Raw genomic sequence first — 10,997 nt, 5'->3', positions numbered from 1 at the left:
TCACTAGATTAGCTCCTGGGATGATAGGGTTGTCCCATGATGAGAGGCTGAGTAAATTGGATCTATATTCTCTGGAGTTTACAAGAATAAGAGGTGATCTCATTGAAACATACAAGATTATGAAGGGGCTTGATAGGGTAGACACTGAGAAGTTGTTTCCCCTATTTGGGGAATCTAGAACACAGGGGCATTGTCTCAGGATAAGGCGTCAATCATTTAAGACTGAGATATGGAGAATTTTCTTCACTCAGAGAGTTGTGAATTTTTGGAATTTGCTACCTGAGAGGGTTGTGGATGCTCTCTTGTTGAGTATATTCAAGACTGAGATAGATAGATAGATTTTTGATCTCTCAGGGAATCAAAGGAAATGGGGAATGGGCAGGAAAGTGGAGTTGAGTAGAAGATCAGCCAAGATCATATCGAATGGCGGAGCAAGATTGAGAGGCCGTAATGGTCTTTTCCTGCTCCTATTTCTTATGTTCTTATGAAAGCCAACCTGGCATGAGGGGATTGTCCTATGAAGAGATATTGAGTTAACTAGGCCTGCAATGTTAACTTTCTGTGATTCATGTAGAAGGAAACCCAGGCCCCTCTGAATGCAAACATTTCCCAGTCTCTCACCATTCAAAAAATATTCTGCTTTTTTATTTTTTCTACCAAAATCAATAACTTCACACTTCACCACATTGTATTCTATCTGCCATGTTCTTGCCCACTCGCCCAACCTGTGTTTATACCTCTGCAACCTCTTTGTGTCCTCCTCACCACTTACTTTCCCATCTAACTTTGTATCATCAGTAAGCCTGGATATGCTACACTCAGTCCCCTCATCATAGTCATTGATATAGATTGTAAATAGCTGAAGCCCAAGTACTGATCCTGCGGTACCCTGCTAGTTGCAGTCTGCCAACCTCAAAATGTCCCGTTTGTTACTATTCTCTGTTTTCTATCCATTAACCAATCCTCAATCCCATGCGATGTAATTTGTTTAATGATTTCTTGTGTGGCACCTTATCGAATGATCCTTGTTTCTTGAAAATCCAAATACACTACTGGTTTTTATCCATCTTACTAGTTACATCCTCAAAAACATGATTTCTCTATCATAAATCGGTGTTGTCTCTGCTTAATTATACTGTAAAAAAGGACATAGAAACACTCGAGGAAGTGTAAAACAGAATTATAAGAATGTTACCAGAACTGAGAGATTAGGGTGGCACATTGGCGCAGTGGTTAGCACCGCAGCCTCATAGCTCCAGCGACCCAGGTTCAATTCTGGGTACTGTCTGTGTGGAGTTTGCAAGTTCTTCCTTTGTCTGCGTGGGTTTCCTCCGGGTGCTCCGGTTTCCTCCCATATGCCAAAGACTTGCAGGTTGATAGGTAAATTGGCCATTATAAATTGCCCCTAGTATAAGTAGGTGGTAGGGAAATATATAGGGATAGGTGGGGATGTGGTAGGAATATGGAATTAGTGTAGGATTAGTATAAATGGGTGGTTGATGGTTGGCACAGACTCAGTGGGTCGAAGGGCCTGCTTCAGTGCTGTATCTCTAAACTAAACAGCTGTTGAGAAGGATTGAACAGGTTGGAGCTTTGTTCTTCAGGAAAGGGAAGACTTAAAATTGATTTGATAGAGTACTTTAATATTCTGAATGGGTTAGACAGGTTAGTCATGAAGAGAATGTTTCCACTTAGGAGAGAATCCAAAACTAGGGTCCATAAAGACAAAATAGTTACTAATAAAGATATGCTGAAAGGCTGAGTTGAGGAACCTCGTGTGGAGTATAAAAACCAGCATAGACTAATTGGGCTCAATGGCCTGTTTCGATGCTGTACATTCTATGTAATTCTATGTCCCTACTAATAGATTCTAAAATTTTGCCTCCTACTGATGTTAAACTAACTGGCCTATATTTTCCCATTTTCTCTCTTCCTTTCTTCAATAATGAGGTTGTGTTTGCTACCTTCCAATCCTTGGGAACTGTTCTAGAATCTAAACAATTTGCATCTTTCTCTACTTTTCTCCTATCTCCCTTCATGCCCTCTCTGAACTTATTTTGCCCATTAGACCCACCTCCTGCTCCCTTGACCCTATTCCCACGAAACTGCTGACCAGCCAACTTCCCCATGTTAGCTAATATTGTTAACGGTTCTCTCTCTTCAGGTAAAGTTTCTCACTCCTCTAAATCTGCCGTCAGCACCCTGTCCTCAAAAAAACAACCCTTAACCTCTTGCAAACTATTACCCTATCTCCAACTGCCCTTTCCTCTCCAAAATTCTTGAATGTTTGTCACCTCCCAAATCTGTGCTCATCTTTTCTGAAACTCCATATGTGAATTACCTCCAATCAGTGCACTGAATGTGGAAAGGGATTGACTCGGTAATCCCATTTACTGATATATTAGCACAGTCACACTGGAGAGAGATTATTCAGATACTTTGTGTTTGTGAAGGGATTTATTCAGTTTTCCCTCCTATTAACACTCCATCTTAAAAACCTCAAGGATTTTGATGCACAATCGGCTCATGCTTACTGGGGAGAGATTGTTTAAATGTTCTCTGTGTGGGAAGAGATTCGGTCATTCACCCCACTTGCTGATAAACCAGTGAGTTCACATTTGACTGTAGGGATTCCTCTCATCTACGTCATTATTATAGATTGTATATAGCTGAGGTCCAAGTACTGATCGTTGCAGTATCCTGTAAGTTACAGCCTGCCAAACCCCAAAATGTCCTGTTTATTCCTACTCTCTGTTTTCTATCAATTAACCAATCCTCAATCCATGCTAAGATATTACCCCCAATCCCATGAGACCTAGTTTGTAGAATGACCTCTTGTGTTGCACCTTGCATACTTTTTGAAAATTCAAATACACTACTGGTTCCCCCTTATCCATCTTACTGGTTATATTCTCAAAAACATGATTTCTCTGTCATAAATCTGTGTTGACTCTGCTTAAGTGCCCTGTTACCACGTTTTTAATAATAGATTCTACTTACTACTGATGTTGGGTTAACTGGTCTATGGTTCCCTTTTTTCTTTCCTCCTCCTTTCTTGAATAGCAAGGTTATGTTTGCTACTGGCCAATTCTTGGGAACTGTTCTAGAAGCTATGGAATTCTGGAAGATCAAAACCAATGCATTCACTATTTATGCAGCTACATCTTTTAAAACCCTAGTATGCAGGTCATCAGGTCCCGGGGATTTTTGGTCACTCAGTCCCAATAATCTCTCCACTACTATTTCTTCACATACTTATTTCTTTAAGCTCTTCATTCTTGCTCGACCTTTGGTTCCCCGGTATCTGTGGAATGTTCTTGCTTTAATGTCTCTGCTGTTTCCTTATTCCCCATTATAATTTCACCTTTTGCTGCCTCCAATGGGCCCATGCTTACTTTCTCTAATATCTTATTTCCGTTCCTATAGAAACATTTATAATCTGTTTTTATGTCTCTTGCTAGTCTTCTCTGATATTCTCTATTCTCTTTCCTTATTAATTTCTCAGTCCTCCATTGCTGAATTCTAAAATCCTCCCAATCCTCAGGCTTACTACTCTTCCTGGCAACATTATAAGCCTCTTCCTTTGATCTAATATTATCTTTAACTTCTCTTGTTAGCCACAGTTTGACCATTTTTTCTACGGGGTGCTTGTGTCATAAAGGAATTTACATTTATTGCAAATTATGTATTGATTTTTAAATGTTAGCCATTGCTTGTCCACCATCATATCTTTTAATGTAGTTTTCCAATATAGTTTTCATCGTTTAGATTTCAGGCCCTAGTTTCCCTAAATCTAAATCATTTTCAAACTCAATATAAGATTCTATCATATTATGATCACTCTTCCCCAGAGGCCCCTTTACTACAATGTTATTAATTCACTCCTTCTCATTGCACAATACCAGATCCAAAATACCCTGTTCACCAGTTGGTTCCTTGACACCTTGATCCAGAAAACTATCTTGTATACATTCCAGGAACTCGTCCTCCACACAATTACTGCAAATTTGGTTTGTCCAGTCTATATAAAGATTAAAGTCCCCCATGATTACTGTATTACCATTGTTATATGTGCCTTTCAGTGCAGCAGCTTTTTCGGGAGCAGCGTGTGAGCGAGTGAGCAGCTGGGAAAGTCCGTTTGAAAGTAAATTTAATTTCCTTTTGTTTTTCGGCGGAGGCCAGGGGGCTGCTGGGTAAGTAAAACACTATATATTTGGGCGGTTTAAAATAACTTTCCTTTCAGTGCAGCAGCTTTTTCGGGAGCAGCGTGTGAGCGAGTGAGCAGCTGGGAAAGTCCGTTTGAAAGTAAATTTAATTTCCTTTTGTTTTTCGGCGGAGGCCAGGGGGCTGCTGGGTAAGTAAAACACTATATATTTGGGCGGTTTCTGAACCCGAGACACCACACTTGTAGTGTCTCCCACCCGCCCTCCTCCTCTAACCAAAAAAAAGGACTCGGTGGGGTGTTTATAAGGTAAGGCTTTTTCGATTTCTCTGGTTTTATTGTGATTGGTAAAAACTTTTCGTTCCTTTTTCATTTAACTAAGTTTAAACTTAAGATTAAAAATGGCAGGAGATCTCAGACCCGTATCATGCTCCTCTTGCTCAATGTGGGAGCTCAGGGACATGGCTGATGACCCTGACTCCTTCACGTGCAGGAAGTGTGTCCAGCTGCAGCTCTTGTTAGACCGCATGACGGCTCTCGAGCTGCGGATGGACTCACTTTGGAGCATGCGCGATGCTGAGGAGGTCGTGGATAGCACGTTTAGTGAATTGGTCACACCGCAGATTAGGATTGCTGAGGGAGAAAGGGAATGGGTGACCAAAAGGCAGAGAAAGAGCAGGAAGGCAGCGCAGGAGTCCCCTGCGGTCATCTCCCTCCAAAACAAGTATACCGTTTTGGATACTGTTGAGGGAGATGGCTCACCAGGGGAAGGCAGCAGTAGCCAGGTCCCTGGCACCGTGGCTGGCTCTGCTGTTCCGAAGGGCGGGAAAAAGAGTGGAAGGGCTATAGTCGTAGGGGATTCGATTGTAAGGGGAGTAGATAGGCGGTTCTGTGGTCGGAAACGAGGCTCCCGAATGGTATGTTGCCTCCCAGGTGCACGGGTCAGGGACGTCTCAGATCGGCTGCAGAACATTCTAAAGGGGGAGGGTGAACAGCCAGTTGTCATTGTGCACATAGGCACTAATGATATAGGTAAAAAACGGGATGAGGTCCTACATGCAGAGTTTAGGGAGTTAGGAGCCAAGTTAAAAAGTAGGACCTCAAAGGTAGTAATCTCAGGATTACTACCAGTGCCACGTGATAGTCAGAGTAAAAATGAAAGAATAGTCAGGATGAATGCGTGGCTTGAGAGATGGTGCAGGAAGGAGGGGTTCAGATTTTTGGGACATTGGGACCGGTTCTGGGGGAGGTGGGACTATTACAAATTGGACGGTCTACACCTGGGCCGGACTGGAACCAATGTCCTTGGAGGTGCTTTTGCTAACGCTGTTGGGGAGGGTTTAAACTAATGTGGCAGGGGGATGGGAACCAATTGAGGTCAGTTGACAGTAAGGAGGTAGTAACAAAAGCCTGTAAGGAACTAGATAATGAAGTCAGTGTGACTAAGGGGAAGAGCAGGCAGGGAGCAGATGATGAATATAAAGGGACTGGTGGTCTGAGGTGCATTTGTTTTAATGCAAGAAGTGTAGTAGGTAAGGCAGATGAACTTAGGGCTTGGATTAGTACCTGGGAGTATGATGTTATTGCTATTACTGAGACTTGGTTGAGGGAAGGGCATGATTGGCAACTAAATATCCCAGGATATCGATGCTTCAGGCGGGATAGAGAGGGAGGTAAAAGGGGTGGAGGAGTTGCATTACTGGTCAAAGAGGATATCACAGCTGTGCTGAAGGAGGGCACTATGGAGGACTCGAGCAGTGAGGCAATATGGACAGAACTCAGAAATAGGAAGGGTGCGGTAACAATGTTGGGGCTGTACTACAGGCCTCCCAACAGCGAGCGTGAGATAGAGGTACAAATATGTAAACAGATTATGGAAAGATGTAGGAGCAACAGGGTGGTGGTGATAGGAGATTTTAATTTTCCCAACATTGACTGGGATTCGCTTAGTGTTAGAGGTCCAGATGGAGCAGAATTTGTAAGGAGCATCCAGGAGGGTTTTCTAGAGCAGTATGTAAATAGTCCAACTCGGGAAGGGGCCATACTGGACCTGGTGTTGGGGAATGAGCCCGGCCAGGTTGTTGAAGTTTCAGTAGGGGACTACTTTGGGAATAGTGATCACAATTCCGTAAGCTTTAAAATACTCATGGACAAAGACGAGAGTGGTCCAAAAGGGAGAGTGCTAAATTGGGGGAAGGCCAACTACACCAAAATTCGGCAGGAGCTGGGAAATGTAGATTGGGAGCAGCTGTTTGAAGGTAAATCCACATGTGATATGTGGGAGGCTTTTAAAGAGAGGTTGATTAGCGTGCAGGAGAGACATGTTCCTGTGAAAATGAGGGATAGAAATGGCAAGATTAGGGAACCATGGATGACAGGTGAAATTGTGAGACTAGCTAAGAGGAAAAAGGAAGCATACATAAGGTCTAGGCGGCTGATGAAAGACGAAGCTTTGAAAGAATATCGGGAATGTAGGACCAATCTGAAACGAGGAATTAAGAGGGCTAAAAGGGGTCATGAAATATCTTTAGCAAACAGGGTTAAGGAAAATCCCAAAGCCTTTTATTCATATATAAGGAGAAAGAGGGTAACTAGAGAAAGGATTGGCCCACTAAAGGTCAAAGGAGGAATGTTATGCTTGGACTCAGAGAAAATGGGTGAGATTCTAAACGAGTACTTTGCATCGGTATTCACCGAGGAGAGGGTCATGACGGATGTTGAGGTTAGGAACAGATGTTTGATTACTCTTGGTCAAGTCGGCATAAGGAGGGAGGAAGTGTTGGGTATTCTAAAGGGCATTAAGGTGGACAAGTCCCCAGGTCCGGATGGGATCTATCCCAGGTTACTGAGGGAAGCGAGAGAGGAAATAGCTGGGGCCTTAACAGATATCTTTGCAGCATCCTTAAACACGGGTGAGGTCCCGGAGGACTGGAGAATTGCTAATGTTGTCCCCTTGTTTCAGAAGGGTAGCAGGGATAATCCAGGTAATTATAGACCGGTGAGCCTGACGTCAGTGGTAGGGAAGCTGCTGGAGAAGATACTGAGGGATAGGATCTATTCCCATTTGGAAGAAAATGGGCTGATCAGTGATAGGCAACATGGTTTTGTGCAGGGAAGGTCATGTCTTACCAACTTAATAGAATTCTTTGAGGAAGTGACAAAGTTGATTGATGAGGGAAGTGCTGTAGATGTCATATACATGGACTTCAGTAAGGCGTTTGATAAGGTTCCCCATGGCAGGCTGATGGAGAAAGTGAAGGCGCTTGGGGTCCAAGGTGTACTAGCTAGATGGATAAAGAACTGGCTGGGCAACAGGAGACAGAGAGTAGCAGTAGAAGGGAGTTTCTCAAAATGGAGACGTGTGACCAGTGGTGTTCCACAGGGATCCGTGCTGGGACCACTGTTGTTTGTGATATACATTAATGATTTGGAGGAAAGTATAGGTGGACTGATTAGCAAATTTGCAGACGACACTAAGATTGGTGGAGTAGCAGATAGTGAAGGGGACTGTCAGAGAATACAGCAGAATATAGATAGATTGGAGAGTTGGGCAGAGAAATGGCAGATGGAGTTCAATCAGGGCAAATGCGAGGTGATGCATTTTGGAAGATCCAATTCAAGAGTGAACTATACAGTAAATGGAAAAGTCCTGGGGAAAATTGATGTCCAGAGAGATTTGGGTGTTCAGGTCCACTGTTCCCTGAAGGTGGCAACGCAGGTAAATAGAGTGGTCAAGAAGGCATACGGCATGCTTTCCTTCATCGGACGGGGCATTGAGTACAAGAGTTGGCAGGTCATGTTACAGTTGTATAGGACTTTGGTTCGGCCACATTTGGAATACTGCGTACAGTTCTGGTCGCCACATTATCAAAAGGATGTGGATGCTTTGGAGAGGGTGCAGAGGAGGTTCACCAGGATGTTGCCTGGTATGGAGGGTGCTAGCTATGAAGAGAGGTTGAGCAGATTAGGATTATTTTCATTAGAAAGACGGAGGTTGAGGGGGGACCTGATTGAGGTGTACAAAATCATGAGAGGTATAGACAGGGTGGATAGCAAGAGGCTTTTTCCCAGAGTGGGGGTTTCAATTACTAGAGGACACGAGTTCAAAGTGAAAGGGGAAAAGTTTAGGGGGGATATGCGTGGAAAGTTCTTTACGCAGAGGGTGGTGGGCACCTGGAACGCATTGCCAGCGGAGGTGGTAGATGCGGGCACGATGGAGTCTTTTAAGATGTATCTAGACAGATACATGAATGGGCAGGAAGAAAAGAGATACAGAACCTTAGAAAATAGGCGACATGTTTAGAGAGAGGATCTGGATCGGCGCAGGCTTGGAGGGCTGAAGGGCCTGTTCCTGTGCTGTAATTATCTTTGTTCTTTGTTCTTTGTTCTTGTTACAGGTGCCTCTAATTTCCTGAATTATATTCTGCGCTACAACTATTGTTAGGTGGCTTATAAACAACTCCCACCAATGTTTTCTGCCCCTTGCTATTTTTTATCTCTACCCAAACTGATTCAACTTCTTGATTTGCTGAGCTAAGATCCTTTCTCTCAACTGTCTTTATCCCATCCTTTATCACCAGGGCAATCCCTCCTCCTTTTCCATTTTGTCTATCCCTTCTAAAAGTACACTATTCTGGAATATTTAGTTCCCAACCTTGGTCACTTTGGAATCATATCTCTGTAATTGCTATGAGATCAAACCTATTAATTTCTATTTGTGCGATGAATTCATGTAATTGGTTGTAAATGTTTTGAATTTACCCTGACGTTACCTCAGTCACTAATTCCCTATTACCTTTGTTACCCTCACTGTCCCTTCCTCACCCACTCTGCTTATTGCTACCCAAAATGCTGCTCTGTTCTACAGCCGTAACATTTCCCTTGCTGCTTTGGAATTTATCTTTTCCTGAATCCTCCCACCCACCCCTGGGCAGCCTGGACAACAGGGTTCTAAGCAGCTTCATCCACTCCCAGGCTGCATGTGATGTTTGGCCCATGTATATATTCAGTGTGAGAAGTTACAGCCCCTTTCACCTGCTCTGTGTGTGGGAAGGGATTCACTTGTTCTTTCTACCTCACTGATCGCAAACATGTTCACACTGGAGAGAGATTAGTCGTCTGCTCCTTGTACGGGAAAGGGTTTATTCAATTATTCCACCATCTGAGACACCTGTGGGGTCACACTGGAGAGAGGTCATTCACCTGCAGTGAGTGTTGGAAGGGATTCACTAATTCACCACACTTCCTGGCTCACCAACGTATTCACACTGGGGAGAAACCTTTTACTTGCCCTGTGTGTGTTAAGGGACTCACGTGGTCATCCCATCTCAGGACACACAAACTTGTTCCCACCAATAAGAGACCGTTTAAATGTTCTGAATGTGAGAAGAGCTTTAAAAGCAAAAATGATCTGCTGACACACCAGCGAGTTCACACTGGGGAAAGGCAGTTCACCTGCTCACTGTGTGGGAAGGGATTTACATGTTCATCCAACCTGCTGAGACACTAGCAAATTCACAAGTGACTGCAAGGGTTGGTTTCTGCTTTTACTGCTGCTGTTAATCACATCCAGGACTGAACCATGTTCATTTTGACAGTTGAGGTTTTTTCCTGCTGATATATGTCAAATATATATATGTTGAGTCCTTGATTTTCCTAAAATAATAGGAGACTGATTGATGTCCTGTTCGTGACTATTCTATTTTTGAGTCTTTTCTCCTTTGTTAATGGATGTCCCAAAGTGCTTTACACTTTCTTTTGAAATGTCGTCACTGTTGTAACAAAGAAAGAACAAAGAACAGTACAGCACAGGAACAGGCCATTCGGCCCTCCATGCTTGTGCTGATCTTGATGCCCATCTAAACTAAAACCTTCTGCACTTCTGGGGTCCATATCCCTCTATTCCCATCCTATTCATGTATTTGTCAAGATGCCTCTTAAACAGCGCTATCATACCTGCTTCCACCACCTCCCCCGGCAGCAAGTTCCAGGCACTCACCACCCTCTGTGTAAAAAACTTGCCTCGCACATCCCCTCTAAACTTTGCCCTTTGCACCTTAAACCTATGTCCCCTAGTAACTCTTCCACCCTGGGAAAAAGCTTCTGACTATCCACTCTGTCCATGCTGCTCATAACTTTGTAAAACTCTATCAGGCCGCCCCTCCACCTCCGTCGTTCCAGTGAAAACAATCCGAGTTTATCCAAACTCTCCTCATAGCTAATACCCTCCAGACCAGGCAACATCCTGGTAAACCTCTTCTGTACCCTCTCCAAAGCCTCCACGTCCTTCTGGTAGTGTGGCGACCAGAATTATACGCAATATTCCAAGTGTGGCCTAACTAAGGGTTCTGTACAGTTGCAGCATGACTTGCCAATTTTTATACTCTATGCCCCAACCGATGAAGGCAATCATGCCGTATGCCTTCTTGACTACCTTATCCACCTACGTTGCCACTTTCAGTGATCTGTGGACCTGTACGCCCAGATCTCTCTGCCTGTCAATACTCCTAAGGGTTCTGCCATTTACTGTATACTTCCCACCTGCATTAGACCTTCCAAAATGCATTACTTCACATTTGTCCGGATTAAACTCCATCTGCCATTTCTCCGCCCCAGTCTCCAAACAATCTATATCCTGCTTTATCCTCTGAAAATCCTCATCACTATCCGCAACTCCGCCAACCTTTGTGTCGTCCACAAACTTATTAATCGGACCAGCTACATTTTCCTCCAAATCATTTATATATACTACAAACAGCAAAGGTCCCAGCACTGATCCCTGCAGAACACCACTAGTCACATCCCTCCCTTCAGAAAAGCACCCTTCCACTGCTAC

At 43.7% G+C, this 10,997-nt stretch overlaps 1 protein-coding gene across 1 annotated transcript; it reads left to right on the top strand.

Annotated features, from left to right (window-relative positions):
* Nucleotides 1-4,044: 4,044 nt before the first annotated feature.
* LOC137381522 (gastrula zinc finger protein XlCGF7.1-like) lies at nucleotides 4,045-9,671 on the top strand. Its single transcript, XM_068054222.1, has 3 exons — nucleotides 4,045-4,144; nucleotides 8,560-8,601; nucleotides 9,181-9,671. The coding sequence occupies exons 1-3, from the start codon at nucleotides 4,045-4,047 to the stop codon at nucleotides 9,669-9,671; spliced, it is 633 nt and encodes a 210-aa protein (XP_067910323.1).
* Nucleotides 9,672-10,997: the final 1,326 nt, after the last annotated feature.

The sequence above is a fragment of the Heterodontus francisci genome, chromosome 22, assembly GCF_036365525.1.
Source record: "Heterodontus francisci isolate sHetFra1 chromosome 22, sHetFra1.hap1, whole genome shotgun sequence".
Taxonomy (NCBI): Eukaryota; Metazoa; Chordata; class Chondrichthyes; order Heterodontiformes; family Heterodontidae; genus Heterodontus; species Heterodontus francisci.
Note: the sequence above shows the minus strand (reverse complement) of the source record. Positions and strands in the feature narration are given on the sequence as shown.